This window comes from Artemia franciscana, chromosome 7 (genome assembly GCF_032884065.1).
Source record: "Artemia franciscana chromosome 7, ASM3288406v1, whole genome shotgun sequence".
In the NCBI taxonomy this organism is placed as follows: domain Eukaryota; kingdom Metazoa; phylum Arthropoda; class Branchiopoda; order Anostraca; family Artemiidae; genus Artemia; species Artemia franciscana.
In genome coordinates this window covers 16826765-16845981 of record NC_088869.1, presented here as the reverse complement: position 1 = coordinate 16845981, position 19217 = coordinate 16826765, and the positions used below count along the sequence as shown (strand labels likewise).

Below are 19217 nucleotides of genomic sequence, written 5' to 3'. Positions count from 1 at the left end.
CGAAGGGATGCGTCTCGATTCTAGAACAAGAACTACTCGCAACGAAAGATTACCAGCTGGAGATCAGTGGTGTCAAGTGGTCAGATTCCCTTTCAACTATCACCTCTATAGAATTGCTATTGTTGATTGAAAAAATTACAACCTGGGTAATTCAATTTTTGTATTTATATGTTTATTTTCAAGCTATCTTTATCAGTATAAATTTAAGCATCAATACACGTATTAAAAGAGATGAAAGATACACCAAAGATGAGCAGAAATTAAGTTGAACTTAAAACAAGCAGAATCCACCAAAAAACAAAGAATCTCTAAGCTTTCTAAATACAGAAATAAAACAAATACACTATTAAAATTGGATTTGTTCTGAGTAAAGCTCAAGTTACATTCAATTTTCTTGAAGACCCAGGGGACATTATTTCTACTACCCTTTGTGTTTGAGGTCGTTATTTAGTGTTTTTGTACGGTAATTTTTCGCATCGAAAACTATTTTACTTTATTTTTGCTCATATTGCATTTGATATTACTCTTTACTTTTCCTAGGAAAACCTCTTGTCTGGGAAAATATTTCAAAATTTTATATTGCCAATTCACATAGTCTTTTTTTGTTGGTCAAGAAAAGAATATTTTAAATTATTTTGAATTTTCTCTATAAGAATCCACGTTTTGCACTGCTGTTTATATGTTGGACAAAATGTCCCTCGTACAATAAAGAGAAAGGAGGATAATATTCAAATATATGAAATTAAAATCTGCATAGTCTTTAGGTATCTGGTAGGCTCGTCAAATATAACCGACATCTTATACTAGCTTGATTATAGGCAAATATTGATTAGCCCTTTTTTACGTTCCCTTGATGTTTCAAAGAAATACCCTCGATCTTTCTCGTATTATAGCTGATGCACCCTTTTGACAATTTTGAAGGCATGTAATGAATTTGATATGTTCAAAAATCCATTCAGCATGCCATTCGAATTATGAGTTAGGAGCGTCCCGGCTCAACAGTAACCGAAACTCTAAAAAACATAAATTTGACACCAATAGATGTAATAAAATAATTCACTTATTATGTTAATTGAAAATATATGAATTTAATAAGGTTAATTTTACATATCATGAGTCACAAGCCTGAGAAAATATTCAACATTTTCGAAAAAAGTGGGAAATTAAATAAAAGTAATAGAATCATGATTTAAAAGCTGAAGAATCTTAATGAAAATCATATCATCTGATTCAGCGTATCAGACAAACCCACTGTAGACATTTCAAGCGATTATCTTAAAAAAATGTGGGAATTGTATTTTTGGCCAGACGACAAATCACGGATGTGTGTCGAAATAGACATTTTAATCAAAATAGTTTAAAGGCCGAAAAAATATGAGTTTGGAGATAACACGAACCCCTCAACTGCTGGAGAAAGCTCAATAAATTGTAAAAGTTGCTCAGTTTTCGTCTAGTATTTTTTTGGTAGTCACGCATGAATTTTTCCATTCACTCTATTCTTTGAAATGTAAAACAGAACGTACAGTAGGTAAAATCAAAGTTTGAACCACAATTTAGACTACAAACAATCAATAACTAATATTTGACTTTCTCCATCCGTATTTTGTCTTCCTTGGAAAAATTGTAAGTTTAAATAGACTATTAAATATTCATATAGTATTAAATTCTCTGATCACTCGTCTTCCTAAACTGTCGTTAATACCGTCCCATTCAAAAACTTCAAAAATATGTTGGGATAAATCTCAGTGCTTCATAGTATGAAATTACTTGTATGAAATAATTAAACACTTGAAAATGTTTATTAGCAGCATCTCTCATTTGTTTCAACACTAATTCAGCATTTGTTTGGTCTTAATTTAGAATAGTGTAAATTATTTTCAAATATATAAATTGGAGAAACCAAAAACTTGAAACAGTTTTCGGACGTCATCTGTATCCTTGTAGCCCTGTATCATGTTGCCCTAATGCTTGTAGTCCCGCATCAAAAGGTTTATCTTGTTCTTCAACAAGAAAACTTTCAATTGACGCTATGTTATCTAGGTTTCAAACTTCTATTTAATCGATAATCATGGCTACATTGAAAACGATAAGAATAGCAGAAGACTAAGAAATTAATTCAGCTTCGGGTAAATTTACAGTATTCTATTCTTTGGAATGTAAAAAGAACGTACTGTAGGTAAAATCAAAGTTTGAATCACGATTTAGACTACAAACAATCGATAACTAATATTTGACTTTCTCCATCCGTATTTTGTCTTCCTTGGAAAAATTGTAAGCGTTAAATAGTGTATCTACATTTTTAATTATTTTAAATTCATATAGTATTAAAAGTAACTCTCTGATCACTCGTTTTTCTAAACTGTCGTTAACACCGTCCCATTCAACAACTTCAAAAATATCTTGGGATAATTTTCAGTGCTTCATAGTAAGTCCCCTCATTTAGGATAAAAAAAAGAAAACAAACACACAAACAGAACATCCAGGATGCTATTTTTATATTGTTTTTGATATCTTTTAAACGAAAAATACCATTATTTAAACCAAATACTAAGAAATAAAATCCTCTAGTCTCGACGCAGTGAAAAAAAGAAAATCTTTCTCATCCTCATAATAATGTTCCGTAAGAATATTCACTCTCAATGAAAAAGGAAAATTACCATAGTTTATGGGTCTTAGGGATTCCTGCTGGGGCAACAGCAGCTTTCAAATAATGGGGAATCGACTAGTGTGTCTCTCTGGCAGCATTTTTGTGTTTGTGTGTATAAATGTGAGCCATTGTTGTGCAAGGTGTCTTAAGAAAGTATAATTATAGTGTAATAACTGTGCTAATAAGAATACATAAATATAAAAGATAAAACGGAAAATATATAAAGAAAGTAGATTTTATTGTTTTCCATCTAACTGCTTTTAGATTACACTATTTTGAAAAACTCTATTATAACCGTAGGATTACAAATTTCTCATAAAAAAAGATTGTGACTAGTATGTATTAAAAAGATAAGTTATGAATGTGTATACAGGGCCTCTATTTTATTTATTAATTGCGAACGATAATTTAATTTACTTTCTTTTTTTAGATCCTTCTCTATCTCGATTTCTTGAGCAGAAAGTTTCAATTCAACTGAATAATCAATGGATCTCCGACTACGATAGCCCCGCATCTGCAAAATACATTATCCTAATTACTGCAATAAATTTAGCTGTAAGTATTTGCTTAAAAGTCAATTTTATACTCATCAAAACAAACAAAGTTTATCCAAAACCGAAGGAAGCCAACTACTGTTTAATGGTCCTGCTTAAAAAACAAAATTGTTCTTTTCCACTCTCCCTCCCTTTCTCTATCTCTCTCTCTCTCTCTCTCTCTCCTCCCTCCTCAGTCTCTTTCTTTCTCTTTTCTTTTCCTTTTCTTTTCTATCATTTTTTCACAAAAAAATCGCTTAAGTGGCTTTAATTTGTCCTCTTTACAAAGAAGCCAAATAAACGCACCTAATTTCAGAGAAGTGCGAAATTTGAAAATCAGAGCATGATTTATATAAATATTGACCTTAATACGTGTCTATTCTCGGATGTCAATAAGAATGCAAGTTCAAGTTAAAAAATGATTTGATAAATCAGGGAGTTATAGGATCTAAACTTTATTTTCAAAATACATAAAAGAACATTAAAATATAAGAAAGGATATTATATCACGAAAAAAAAGTAGTAAAATATGAATATAAATACAAAATAAAAATCATAAAATTTCCCCTTTATTTTTGTTAATATTCATTTTCTTGTACAGTCTTTCAACCAATGAATAGCAGAAACACTAATAAACTGTAAAAGACAAAAATCTCTACTATTTATCGAGATTAAATTGCTTAGCAATAAAATAAAAGTAAATTCATTTAGAGACTTTTTGTTCATACGCATTTGTTCCATTTACAGGTAAGAAGTTTTGGTTACGAAAAATTTTCAATATCTATTATGAAATTGAATTCACGTGTGCAACTACAGCTGAGAATTCTAAGCGACATATCACTTTCTGCTGCAGATAATCTCCAAATTGCATTAACAGTCCTTGGTGGTCAAAAGGTTTTAGTCATACCAGGATTACAACTTCTGCAGTATGACTTTAACACCCTAAATTTCGAATTAGTCTCGCCACCTTGCGATACCTCCAAATGTCAATCTGGAGGGGATGAATTTAGTTTCTGTTCAGACTCAGTTTTGAAATGTGCTTGCAGCAAGGGTTTAGTTAACTTCTAAATGTAATATAAATCTTCTTATACACTTACATGAACCTAAGAAATATAATGTTTAGTTTGATTAACTAATAAAAAAGTCCTAAATTGAGCTTTTATGGTGATTTAAAAGGATTCAAACGCTACTATTACACTACAAATGTATTTCTACAAAAATTGAGTTGATATGATTTACACCAGGGAAACGAGTTATTAACTTGATTCCTCAGACATAGTTTCATAGGTTTTCCAGAAATGTTTAACTATAATGTTTTGTTTCTATATCGTCTTGAGGGCAAGCTTATGCTTAATCCAGAGTTTTATATTTAATAAAAATAAAAAACCTTGCCAAGTCAGCTAGTTTAGTTTTTAAGTTAGAAATGTTAAATTTAAAATTCAATCTTATATTAAAAAGTATGTAAAACTATTAAATCTTAAAATCAAAGCCATCCTAGCAATCTAAATATCATTTTGAAATTTATTGTAATTTATTTTTAATTAACATTGATTTTCTTTTTTTATTCAAGATTTGTTGCTAAAGAAGGAGTTTTTTTGGACATTGATTAATTTGAAGACTCAAATGCCTGTGGAACAGAATCTGCCTCCTGCATCAATCAGCCTGGATAATTTGAGTGTATTTCTCCTCTAGGTTTTCTTCAATACATTGATGGATGCATTGGTAAGACTTATTGTTTCTCAAAGAAAAACTGAACAAGGTTTTTATGGCACTTGGTAATAACCAAGTGACATATAGCAATCGCTAATTCCGTTGGTCTGTCTGTCTGTCGGTCTGTCTGTCCCGGTTTTGCTACTTTAGGCACTTCCAGGGAAGCTAGGACGATGAAATTTGGCAAGCGTATCAGGGCCAGGACCAGGTTAAATTAGAAATAGTCGTTTTCCCGATTTGACCATCTGGGAGGAGGGGGGACCTGTTAATTCGCAAAAAATAGAAAAAATGAAGTATTTTTAACTTATGAGCGGATGATTGGATCTTAATGAAATTTTATGTTATGAATAATATTGTGTCTCAGAGCTCATATTTTAAATCCCGACCGGATCCGATGACATTGGGAGGAGTTGGAGGGGGAGGAAACCTAAAATCTTGGAAAACACTTACAGTGGAGGGATCGGGATGAAACCTGATGGGAAAAATAAGCGCAAGTCCCAGATACATGATTGACATAATCAGAACTGATTCGCTCTCTTTGGGGTAGTTAGGGGGGGGGGGAGTAATTCTTACAAATTAGAAAAAATAGGTATTTTCAACTTACGAACGGGTGATCGGATGAAATCTGAAAAACATCAATGAAATTTGATGTTTAGAAGTATATCATGTCTTAGAGCTCTTATTTTAAATCCCAACCGAATCCTGTGACGGGGGCGGGGAGTTGGGAGGGGGAAACCTAAAACTTGGAAAACACTTAGAGTGAAGGGATCGGCTGGAGACACGGTAGGAAAAATAAACACAAGTCCTAGATAGATGATTGACATAAACGGAACGGATCCACTCTCTTTGGGGTAGTTGGGGGGGTATTTCTGAAAAATTAAAAAAAATGAGGTATTTTTAACTTACGAATGGGTGATCGGATCTCAATGAAATTTGATATTTAGAAGGATTTCGTGGCTCAGAGCTCTTATTTTAAATCCGACCAGATCTGGTGACATTGGGAGGGAGTTGGGAGGGGGAAACCTAAAACTTGGAAAACACTTAGAGAGGAGGGATCGGGATGAAACTTGGTGGGAAAAAAAACACGAGTCCTAGATACATGACTGACATAACCAGAACGGATCCGTTCTCTTTGGGGTAGTTGGGGGGGGGGGGGGTTAATTCTGAAAAATTAGAAAAAAATGAGATATTTTTAACTTACGAACGGGTGACTGGTTCTCCTTGAAATTTGATATTTAGAAGGATATCGTGTCTCAAAGCTCTTATTTTAAATCCTGACCGGATCTGGTGACATTGGGAAAACTTTGGAGTGGGGAAACCTACAATGATGGAAAACGCTTAGATTGGTGGGTTTGGGATGAAACTTGGTTGGAAAAACACGCAGAAGTCTTGCATACGTGATTTACATAATTGGAACGGATCCGCTCAATTGGGGAGGGGGGGGGGGTAATTCGGAAAAATAAGAATAAATGACGTATTTTTAACTTACGAAGAAGTGATGGGATGCTCATGACACTTCATATTTAGAAGGACCTCGTAACTCAGATATCTTATTTTAAATCTCAACCAGATCAAGCGTAATTGGTGGGGGGGGGGGGGCAGTTGGGGGGGACTCGAAATCTTGGAAAATACTTAAAAAGGAGATATCAGGATGAAACTGGACGGGAAGAATAGAAAACTGTCTAAGATACGTGACTGACATTACTGGACCGGATCTGCTCTCTTTGGTGGAATGGGGGTGGGGGGGTGGGGGTAATTTTGAAAATTGAGGTATTTTTAACTTACGAAAGGGTGATCAGATCTTAATGAAATTTGATATTTAGAAGGATCTTGTGCTTTAAAGTTGTAATTTCGAATTCCGACCAGATCCTGTGACATTCGGGGGAGTTGGAGGGGGAAACCGGAATTTTTGGTAAACATGAAAATTGGGGTATTTTTATCTTACGAATAGATGATCGGATCGTAATGAAATTTGATTTTTAGAAGGAATTCATGTCTCAGAGCTCTTATCTCAAATCCTGACCAGATCTTTTGACATTGGGGGGAGTTGGAGGGGAAATCTTAGAAAAACACTTGGAGTGGAGGAATCGGGATGAAGCTTGGTGGATAGAATAAACAAATGTCCTTGATACATGATTGACAGAATCGTACTGGATTCACTCTCTTTGGGGAGTTGGGGGGAGGGGTTCAGTGATTTGGCGAGTTCGGTGCTTCTGGACGTGCTAGGGCGATGAAAATTGGTAGGCGTGTCAGGGAGCTGCATAATTTGACTTGATAAAGTCGTTTTCCCCGATTCGACCATCTGGGGGGGGAAAAGGGAGATGAAAAATTAGAAAAAATTAGGGATATATAACTTACGAGTGGGTGATCGAATCTTAATGAATTTTGATATTTAGAAGGACTTTGTGACTCAGAGCTCTTATTTTAAATCTTGACCCCCATTTAGCCTTTATTTTCCTTTTTAAATCAATCTATTGATTCATAGAATTTTGTTAGAGCTCATACCATATGATCTCTTGGCTCTTAGCTCTTCTCGCCTTGTCACAAGTGCCATATGAGCTCTTAGCTCTTGTTTTTAGATTGAAAAAAACAAAATCACAATATTTGATTTTTGGTAATTACTTATTTTAGGTAGAAAAATAGTATCTTTGGGTCCTAGTGGAGGTCTTAATCCTTTGTTTCATGAAATATGTCAAAAACTTAGTTTGCTCAAAACAAAAAAATACTAGCAATTGACCTATTCTGATGATTTTATTTTAATTTTATCAGAATTTGTTATATATTAACTTGAATTAAAATCAACTTTATTTTAAATGGCTTTTTTCAGGTTAATAGATACAAAATTGTTCCCTTTTTCTCCCATTTCTATTTTTTTTCACATTGGAAAAGTTTTACCTTTTTTTGAACATAAATCAACAAAGGGGTTTTGGAAGTGAATTTGTTGGAGTTCGATGGATATCGAAATGGTGAACACTAGAATTATTTTAAGAAAATAGAGCATATCCAGCTGCTTTTGGGTTTACTAGGCTTGGCAAAAATGCTTAGAGACGGTCATCAAAAATTATTCGTCTTAAACAACTAGGTATCACTTTTTATGTATTGACTCTAATTGCCCAATATTTTAACCGATAAAAATACATTATGTTTGTTATAATTATTTCAAGATATGTCTTTGTTAAAAATATTTATTTTGTCTTAGTCTTTACTTTACAATTAGGTATTTTCTTATTATTTTTTGGCTATTTGTTATTTTGGGTAAGAAAATAATATATTTAGATTCCAGGGGAAGTCATAACCTTCAGTTTTATGCGACAATTCATAACCCTAGTCTTTTCAGAATGAAATAACTACTAACAATTGATTTACTCTGAAGATTGTTTGTTTTTCTTTCCCGATTTCAAAGGTTTTATTTTTTATTAACAAACATAAGTTAACAAATAGGAGTAGTGTTGAAAAAGGTTTACTGCACTTCAAAGAATTGTGAAATGAGGAATGATAGAAAGATGTTTAAAACAATTGAACCAAATTGTTGACAAGATGGTTTAGAGAGTAAACAAAAATGGTTTAGAGAGAGTCATTTACAAATTATATTTTAAAAAAATACTTGGCATTTTTCATGTATTGACTGTAATTGTCACGTTTTTTAACTGATACAATTCTACTATCTTTTTTTTGAATTATTTCGAGATTTGTCTTTTTCCTAATATATTTATGTATTTTACTATTTACCTGCCTTCTATTACCGACGGGATTGTTTGAACTTTTTAAACTTTAAATTGAATGTTTCTATAATGAAAACTGAGCAAATAACAATGGGTATTCCCGTTAATTTTGCGCTGCAACTAATTTTCTTAGTGTAAAAGTAAAAAAATAGCAATAAAATGTAATGCTCATTTAAACGTAAACACTATATTACACGATAAACTAGTCATGTTTTAGCCTTACAGTAGTGAAAGTAAAGAATTTTTTCTTTTCTTTGTCATTCGAATCTTATTACTTCTTCTGAAATCCTGTTTTGTTTTCAGATATAAATGCTACAGCCATAGAACCTTGCGCCAAAGAAGAAAATACTGCCCAGTGTGTTCTTCTTGGTGCCACCTGCAATAAGGACTTGTCTTTTGGCTTTTTTAGCTGTAGATGCCAGTTTCCAATGGTTCCTTCCCCGAAGCGATGCGTCTCGATGCTAGAACAAGAACTACTCGCAACGAAAGAGTACCAGCTGGAGATCAGTGGTGTTGAGTGGTTAGATTCCCTTTCAACTATCACCTCTATAGAATCGCTATTGTTGATTGAAAAAAATTACAACCTGGGTAATTCAATTTTTGTACTTAAATGTTTATTTTCAAGCCATCTCCATCAGTTTAAATTTAACTATCAAAAAACGTATGAAAAGAGATGAGAGATACACCAAAGATGAGCAGAAATTAAGTCGAATTTAAAACAAGCAGAATCCACCAAAAAACAAATAGTCTCTAAGCCTTCTAAATACAGAAATTTAGTATTAACTTTGCTGAAAATAATATCTGTTTCGAGCTATGTGATTTTATATTTATAAGATTGAAATGTGGATTAAACTTTTGATACAATCTGATATTCTTTCCTGAACGTCTTAAAATTTAGAAGCTAATAAAGCTAAAAAAAAATACACTCTTAAAATGGGATTTGTTTTGAGTAAATTTCAAGTTACATTCAATGTTCTTGAAGACCCAGGGGACATTATTTCTACTACCCTTTATGTTTGAGGTCCTTATTTAGTGTTTTTGCACGGTAGTTTTTCGCATTGAAAACTATTTTACTTTATTTTTGCTTATATTGCATTTGATATTACTCGTTACTTTTCTTTGGAAAACCTCTTGTCTGAGGAAATATTTCCAAATTTTATATTTCCAATTCACTTAGTCTTTTTTGTTGGTCAAGAAAAGAAAATTTTAAATTATTTCGAATTTTCTCTATAACAATCCACGTTATGGGCTGCTATTTATATGTTGGACAAAATGTCCCTCGCACCATAAAGAGATAGGAGGAAAATATTCAAATATATGAAATTAAAATCTGCATAGTCTTTAGGTATCTGGTGGGCTCATCAAATATAACCGACATCTTATACTAGCTTGATTATGGGCAAATATTGACTAACCCTATTTTTTACGTTCCCTTAATGTTTCAAAGTAATACCCTCGATCTTTCTCGTATTATAGCTGATACCCCCTTTTGACAATTTTGAAGGCATGTAGTGAATTTGATATGTTCAAACATTCATTCAACATGCCATTCGAATTGTGGGTTAGGAGCATCCCGGCTCAACAGTAACCGAAACTCTAAAAAACGGAATTTTGACACCAATAGATATAATAAAAGAATTCATTTATTATGTTAATTGAAAATATATAAATTTAATAAGGTTAATTTTACATATCATGAGTCGCGAGCCTGAGAAAATATGCCTCATTTTCGAAAAAAGGGGAAAATTAAATAAAAGTAATAGAATCAAGATTCAAAAGCTAAAGAATCTTAATGAAAATCACATCATCTGATTCAGCGTATGAGACAAACCCACTGTATAGATTTCAAGCTATTATCTTAAAAAATGTGGAATATGTATTTTTTGCCAGACTACAGATCACGGATGCGTGTCGAAATAGACATTTTAATCAAAATAGTTTAAAGGCCGAAAAAATGTGCGTTTGAAGATAACACGAACCCACTCAACTGCTGGAGAAAGCTCAATAAATTGTAAAATTTGTCCAATTTTCGTATAGTATTTTTTTGGTAGTCACGCATGAATTTTTCGGGTTGGAGAGTGATCTTTTGCTGGAGCTAAAATAGCAATTTATTGAGGATTGGGTAACCACCCTAGTATTAGCAGTAGTAATAGTAGTAGTAATAGTGTTAATAGAACCCCACTGTATTGATTTCAAGCTCTTATCTTAAAAAAATGTGGAATATATATATTTTTAGCCAGACGACAGATCACGGATGAGTGTTGAAATAGAGATTTGAATCAAAATACTTGAAAGGCTGAAAAAATTTGCGTTTGGAGATAACACGAACCCCGACAATTGCTGGAGAAAGCTCAATAAATTGTAAAATTTGCCAAAATTTACGTGTGGTATCTTTTGGTAGGTACGCATACATTTCTCTTGTGGTAGAAAGAATTTTCTGCTGGAGCTAAAAGAGCAATTTATTGAGGATATGGTAACCACCCTAGTATTAGCAGTAGCAATTGTAGTAGTAATAGTACTAAGAGTGTTAATAGTAGTAGTACTAGTAGCAATAGCAGTAGTAGTGATAGTAGCAGTACTAGTAGTAATGATGTTAGTAGGATTAGTAGCGTGAACATATCACAAATTGGTCAAATAAAGATGCCCCTCTCTTTCCCTGAACGGTCCAATTTAACACGTTTAGCCGTTTTTAATATATCCCCTTTTGACAAACGGCCTTCAATCAAGCATGCCATCGAATTAAAGTGTTTTTGTGAGAATATTTAACATGACTAATAAAAAGGGATTGATGTAAATTTGTTTTCTCAGTTCAACACAATTTTGAAGGATCAGCTTATATCCAGTGTAACTGACCTAGATGTCAGTGTATGTCAGGTGATCTCCTTTATTCGAAGCAATAGTGTCGGTGTTGAAGCAAAAGTTTCCTTGACACTTAGTGATTTTTCTGTATTAGATTCGATTCTAGAGTTGATCGTCCCACGAATAGACGTTTCAATAATGACTGCTAGCTTGATTTCTGAAAAAGGTAAGATGGATCAATGTCAACTACTTCAATTGATAGTTGCTTATTCTCTTAGCAAAATTTTTTTATTTTTTTGACAGGAAGTATTAAAGTAATGGCTATCAATTTAATCAAAGTAATACTTCATTAATCATCGCTCAACCATTGCGTTCAAATCAGCGCTCAAATCTTGGTTTCCAAATGGGGTATTTTCTTCACGTCTCATGTCAATTTCTTAAATACAGTCTTGACAGAAAATCTATGAACGCACATTGATTACTAGTTGTAGTAAAGTTTAAATTTAACTGCCGTATCTTAGCTAGCATTAATAATGCAGTTGTACCTCTGTATCTGCTCACCCTTGCATCATTTGGGGCTCTTCTTAAACGTTAAGGATATACTGAAGTATTACTACAAGAATGCAACGTATTTGCAACGACTGCCTCTCTAATTAACAATAGCTCCCTATTCGGGCAGTATGGAATTTTTAGTCCAGCGTCCGTGAAGCAAAAAAGAAATAAGAGGTAGTGGAGGTAGATTAATTGTGAAAAGAACCTATGAAATTTTCTTTCCTTGATCATGTGTTAGTTCTCACCTTTAAATATTCTTAATTGTATTTTTCCTTGTCAGTTCTTCTTTGTTTTAGTATTGTTTGTATTTGTCAATGATGGGCAATAAATTCATCTAAGCATATTATAATCTTTTTTAATAGTCGTTTTCATTATACTTCTGTTGTTATTATTTAGTTTGCCAATTTTTTTTGCACACGTACACAGTCTTCTATGCTCTTACATTCTTGTTCTTCTTATTGCATATGATGCAAATCTTTTATATCAAAATGTAGTAAATCGATAAAAATGTTGTAACACATTTTGCGAATCGATGCAAGCCTTTGTACTGATGATGCTTGTCTACCGGGACAAAGTTGTACTGTGATAGCCAGTGAAGTTGGATTCCAATGTACCTGTCCTTTCCCACAAACCTTGATCGAAGGAAGTCGTAAACTAGGTAATAACTTTTAATTTTTATCATTAGGAAATTTTTGGAACTATAGCCATTATTGATAACTTGAAAATTTTTATTAGCATCATCTCTCATTTGTTTCAACATTAATTCAGCATTTGTCTGGTGTTATTTTGGAATTGTGTAAATTATTTTCAAATATATAAATTGGAGAAACCAAAAACTTGAAAAGTTTTCGGACATCATCTGTATCCTATCAATGCTTGAAACCCTGTATCAAAAGGTTTTTGTTGTTCTTCAACAAGAAAACTTTCGATGACTCTATGTTATCTAGGTTTCAAACCTCTAATTAATCGATAATCATGGCTATATTGAAAACGATAAGAATAGCAGAAGACAAAGAAATTCATTCAGCTTCGGGGAAATTTACAGTATTCTATTCTTTGGAATGTAAAACAGAACCTACAGTAGGTAAAATAAGAGTTTGAATCACAATTTAGACTACAAACAATCAATAACTAATATTTGACTTTCTCCATCCGTATTTTGTCTTCCTTGGAAAAATTGTAAGCGTTAAATAGTGTATCTACAATTTTAATTATTTTCCATTCATACAGTATTAAAAGTTACTCTCTGATCAATCGTTTTTCGAAACTGTCGTTAACACCGTCCCATTCAACAACTTCAAAAATATCTTGGGATAATTTTCAGTACTTTATAGTAAGTCCCCTCATTTAGGATAAAAAAAGAAAACAAATATACGAACAGAACATCAGGGATGCTATTCTTATATTGTTTTTGATATCTTTTAAAGGAAAATGGCATTATTTAAACCAAATACTAAGAAATAAAATCATCTAGTCTCAACGCAGTGAAAAAAAAAAGAAAATCTTTCTCATCCTCATAATAACGTTCGGTAAGAATATTCACTCTCAATGAAAAGGAAAAATTACCATAGTTTATGGGTTTTAGGGATCCCTGCTGGGGCAACAGCAGCTATCAAATAATGGGGAATCGACTTGTCTCTCTGGCAGCATTTTTGTGTTTGTGCGTATATATGTGAGCCCTTATTGTGCAAGGTGTCATAAGAAAATATAATTATAGCGTAATAACTGTGCTAATAAGAATACATAAATATAAAAGATAGAACAGAAAATATATAATGAAAGTACATTTTATTGTTTTCCATCTAACTTCTTTTAGATTACACTGTTTTGAAAAACTCTATTATAACCGTAGGATTACAAATTTCTCATAAAAAAAGATTTGGCTAGTATGTACTAAAAAAATAAGTTATGAGTGTGTATGCAGGGCCTCTATTTGATTTTTTAATTGCGAACGATTTTTTACATTAGTTTCTTTTTTTAGATCCTTCTCTATCTCGATTTGTTGAGCAGAAACTTTCAATTCAACTGAATAATCAATGGATCTCCAACTACGATAACCCCACATCTGCAAAATACATTACCCTAATTACAGCAATAAATTTAGCTGTAAGTATTTGCTTAAAAGTCAATTTTATACTCATCAAAACAAACAAAGTTTATCCAAAACCGAAGGAAGCCAACTACTGTTTAATGGTCCTGCTTAAAAAACAAAATTGTTCTTTTCCACTCTCCCTCCCTTTCTCTCTCTCTCTCTCTCTCCTCCCTCCTCAGTCTGTTTCTTTCTCTTTTCTTTTCCTTTTCTTTTCTCTCATTTTTTTTCACAAAAAAATCGTTTAAGTGGCTTTAATTTGTCCTCTTTACAAAGAAGCCAAATAAACGCACCTAATTTCAGAGAAGTGCGAAATTTGAAAATCAGAGCATGATTTATATAAATATTGACTTTAATACGTGTCTATTCTCGGATGTCAATAAGAATGCAAGTTCAAGTTAAAAAATGATTTGATAAATCAGGGGGTTATAGGATCTAAACTTTATTTTCAAAATACATAAAAGAACATTAAAATATAAGAAAGGATATTATATCACGAAAAAAAAGTAGTAAAATATGAATATAAATACAAAATAAAAATCATAAAATTTCCCCTTTATTTTTGTTAATATTCATTTTCTTGTACAGTCTTTCAGCCAATGAATAGCAGAAACACTAATAAACTGTAAAAGACAAAAATCTCTACTATTTATCGAGACTAAATTGCTTAGCAATAAAATAAAAGTAAATTCATTTAGAGACTTTTTGTTCATACGCGTTTGTTCCATTTACAGGTAAGAAGTTTTGGTTACGAAAAATTTTCAATATCTATTATGAAATTGAATTCATGTGTGCAACTGGAGCTGAGAATCCTAAGCGACATATCACTTTCTGCTGCAGATAATCTCCAAATTGCATTAACAGTCCTTGGTGGTCAAAAGGTTTTAGTCATACCAGGATTACAACTTCTGCAGTATGACTTGAACACCCTAAATTTCGAATTAGTCTCGCCACCTTGCGATACTTCCAAATGTCAATCTGGAAGGGATGAATTTGGTTTCTGTTCAGACTCAGTTTTGAAATTTGCTTGCAGCAAGGGGTAAGTTAACTTCTAAATGTAGTAAAAATCTTCTTATACACTTACATGAACCTAATAAATATAATGTTTAGTTTGATTAACTAATAAAAAAGTCCTAAATTGAGCTTTTATGGTGATTTAAAAGGATTCAAACGCTACTACTACACTACAAATATTTTTCTACAAAAATTGAAGTGATATGCTTTATACCAGGGAAACGAGTTATTAATTTGATTCCTCAGACATAGTTTCATAGGTTTTCCAGAAATATTTAACTATAATGTTCAGTTTCTATATCGTCTTGAGGGCAAGCTTATGCTTAATCCAGAGTTTTATATTTAATAAAAAAAATCCTTGCCAAGTCAGCTAGTTTAGTTTTTAAGGTAGAAATGTTAAATTTAAAATTCAATCTTATATTAAAAAGTATGTAAAACTATTAAATCTTAAAATCAAAGCCATCCTAGCAATCTAAATATCATTTTGAAATTTATTGTAATTTATTTTTCAATTAACATTGATTTTCTTTTTTTATTCAAGATTTGTTGCTAAAGAGGGAGTTTTTTTTGGACATTGATTAATGTGAAGACTCAAATGCCTGTGGAACAGAATCTGCCTCCTGCATCAATCAGCCTGGATATTTTGAGTGTATTTGTCCTCTAGGTTTTCTTCCATACATTGATGGATGCATTGGTAAGACTTATTGTTTCTCAAAGAAAAACTGAACAAGGTTTTTATGGCACTTGGTAATAAACAAGTGACATATAGCAATCGCTAATTCTGTCGGTCTGTCTGTCTGTCTGTCCCGGTTTTGCTACTTTAGTCACTTCCAGGGAAGCTAGGACGATAAAATTTGGCAAGCGTATCAGGGCCAGGACCAGTTTAAATTAGAAATAGTGCCTTTAGTTCTGAAAATTCATTTCCTGTTATTTGACTAGAATTCTGAGCCATATCAATGTTCTTTTTTCAAAATTTAGGAAATGTATTTGCATTATCTTTAAAATCTTGTAAATTAGGGCGTAGCAAAGTTAAGAATCTGAATACAATTTTGTTGTACTTCATTCATGCAGAAGATCTATTTAGCAAGGTTTTACTTTTATAACACATATTTTTACAGGTCAGGAACTTTGTATTTAATCAAAGTAATATTTTTCCTTATCTCTTTTGTAAAATCTAGTATAAAATTAACCAAATGTGCCCTACACTCCTTATTGTTGCATATATAGCCCAACTATGTAGTTTTCGTACAATGGCCTACTAAAGGAAAAAAACTTTTAACAACAAATAACTTACTTTATAACATCTTAAATAGTTTAATTTGCACTTAAAAACAAAATAAGGTCCAATTTTGGATCTGTTTTGCCCTAGTGTTTAGATGTTAGTTAAAATTCACATTATGTTTTTATGAATCACATTATAATTTTTGCTTTTTTTATTATTCTTACTCATAATTCATTTTTAACTAATAGGCTATTCAAAGTCCAGTAGATCTGAAATTCTTTTATTGTCAGATACAGTTCTAATTCTCTTACTACTATCACTAGCAACTCACTACAACACCAAGCCACTTGAGACCAAACCAGCTATTCACACTTTGTTTCTATTCAAAGCCTCCCTCTTTATAACTTGTCAGGAATATTAATTTTTGGTAAATATTTAGCAGTTCATATCATTAACCTGCACATAAAGTAATCATACCACATTTTTACTATTCAGTGGTTAACACACCACTTTTATACTATTTCTTATGTTCTATCTGAATATAATAATTGCTTTAATTACAAATTCAGTTTTAAGCCTTTTTTTGACCAGTGAAATTGATAGTTTCTTTGTATTTTTTTTTTTTGTTATAAGGTGTTTTCTATAAGGTGTTGGCTTGTGAGATTTTTCAAACAGGCTAAACTCAAACAGGCAACATTCTGAAAATGCAATTCCTGTTATTTGACTAGAATTCTGAGCCATATCAATGTTCTTTTTTTCAAAATTTAGGAAATGTACTTGCATATCTTTGAAACCTTGTAAATTGGGGTGTAGCAAAGTTGTGAATTTGAAAACAATTTTGTTGTACTTCAGTCAAACAGAAGATCTATTTTGCAAGGTTTCACTTTTATAACACAAATGTTTTTACAGGTCAGGAACTTTGTATTTAAATAAAGTAATATTTTTCCTTATCTCTTTTGTAAAATCTAGTATAAAATTAACCAAATGTGCCATACACTCCTTATTGTTGCATATATAGCCCAACTATGTAGGTTTTTGTACAATGGCCTACTAAAGGAAAAAAACTTTTAACAACAAATAATTTACTTTATAAAATCTTAACTAGTTTAATTTGCACTTATGTAACATATAGGCCAGCACCCCTCCCCTCTATAAAATTCAGGACCAAATCTCTCATTCATACCCCCTTAGAAATTCTTAAATACAGGGCCAAATTACTCATTCATACCCCTTTAGAGACTCTTACAGTCAGGAACAAATTTCTCATTCTTACCCCTTTAGTAAAGTTCAAATTAAGACTCTTCAAAGCATCTATACCACTTTCAAAGTTTACATTCATTAATAACAAATAGCGTAATTACCCCAAGGGCCGTCAAGTAATTACGTTCTTTGGTTAATAGGTGTGCAGTAATTTCAAATCAATTGGACAGAATGGATTATGTTGGACATAGCGGATTATTATGGCCGGCAAAGGGCTCTTAGTGGTGGAAGCTTGGGCCCACCTGGAAAATCTGGGGTGGACATTTGCCCACCCCTGACCCCCCAAATGGCACCACTGCTTGGGAGTGGAGACTCGTATTGCAACATATGCAGTTGAGGTCACATGCCCATATTCTGCCAAGTTCTTGTTTTTAGAAATCCTGTCTGTGTGTTATATTAGCGCAATGCACGTAGCGAAGTGATCAGTTGAGTACTGGTGTTCACTTGTACCATTTCATGCTTTACATTATATTATTTCTTGCAATAGATTATTGAAGTTGTCTTATCCAAAGTTGTATATATGTATGAAATAAAAAGTATTGTCTTTAATCATCTTTTGTCTATGTACTAGGGTATCAGGTACAGTTCCTTTAGTCTTCAGGTACGGTCTCAAGGGAATCTATACTGTTTATGAGACCTCGAACATCACTGAGATGATTCTGTCTCACAGGTTACTGGGGATTATCTACAGAGCCTTTTTATTCTGTTAGCAGTTTAGCTCCCATATCTCATATCAACATTAAGCTACCAAGACCTAGAAAAGTCCCAAGTACCACCAGCAAAACAACTCCCTTAAGTAAAACTTACAACAACTCCCCACCAAACTCATAATGTAACCACCCCCCCCCCCCGTAACACTTAAGAACAAAATAAGGTCCAATTTTGGATCTGTTTTGCCCTAGTGTTTAGATGTTAGTTACAATTCACATTATGTTTTTATGAATCACTAATTCTTTTACTACTATTACTTGCAACTCACTACAACACCAAGCCACTTGTGACCAAACCAACTATTCACACTTCGTTTCTATTCAAAGCCTCCCTCTTAACTTGTCAAGAATTTTCAATTTTGGTAAATATTGGAGAGTTCATATCATTAACCTGCACATAAGTTAGACATACCACATTTTTACTATTCAGTGGTAAACATACCAGTTTTATACTATTTCCTATGTTCTATCTGAATATAATATTTGCTTTAATTACAAATTCAGTTTTAAGCCTTTTTTTGACCCGTGAAATTGATAGTTTCTTTGTATTTTTTTGTTTATATAAAAAGGGTTAAAACATCAGTTCCAAACACAATATTTTGTTATAAGATCCATTTTGTCAAAGTTATATAATCTATTAGCATTGATGTGTCACAAGTAAGATAAAAAATTCAACCCATTTCCTCCATTTTATCATCTGCCATGTTTCTTTTTTGGGCTTATATTTTTCAGTACATAGTTAAAACAGCAGCTTTTATGCAGCGCAACAGAATAAAAAGAAAACAGGGTAGAAGTGCTTTGAATTTTTTTTATTACTCATTGTTTTGATTTAGTTCAAAATACCTTAATTACCTTAATTTACACTTCAGGGTAAATTAGTGGCAAGAACTGTGATTCTTTTTAGTTGATCATAGCATTAGATCTTGTTGTTGTGTTAAGGTCAAGCAACAAAACATCAG

At 32.4% G+C, this 19217-nt stretch overlaps 1 protein-coding gene across 1 annotated transcript; it reads left to right on the top strand.

The window, feature by feature from the left end:
- The first annotated feature begins 8 nt into the window (after window positions 1–8).
- On the top strand, window positions 9–18087 carry LOC136028911 (uncharacterized). Its single transcript, XM_065706872.1, has 9 exons — window positions 9–146; window positions 3078–3202; window positions 4751–4902; window positions 8916–9200; window positions 11421–11637; window positions 13945–14069; window positions 14787–15091; window positions 15608–15760; window positions 17689–18087. The coding sequence occupies exons 5-8, from the start codon at window positions 11610–11612 to the stop codon at window positions 15642–15644; spliced, it is 495 nt and encodes a 164-aa protein (XP_065562944.1). The 5' UTR covers window positions 9–146; window positions 3078–3202; window positions 4751–4902; window positions 8916–9200; window positions 11421–11609; the 3' UTR covers window positions 15645–15760; window positions 17689–18087.
- The last annotated feature ends 1130 nt before the right edge of the window (window positions 18088–19217 follow it).

Coding starts and splice junctions, on each gene's coding strand:
- LOC136028911 (XM_065706872.1), top strand. CDS start 11,610: ATGACTGCTAGCTTGATTTCTGAAAAAG. Junction 14,070..14,786: donor TTACAGCAATAAATTTAGCT/GTAAGTATTTGC, acceptor TTCCATTTACAG/GTAAGAAGTTTTGGTTACGA. Junction 15,092..15,607: donor AAATTTGCTTGCAGCAAGGG/GTAAGTTAACTT, acceptor TTTTTATTCAAG/ATTTGTTGCTAAAGAGGGAG.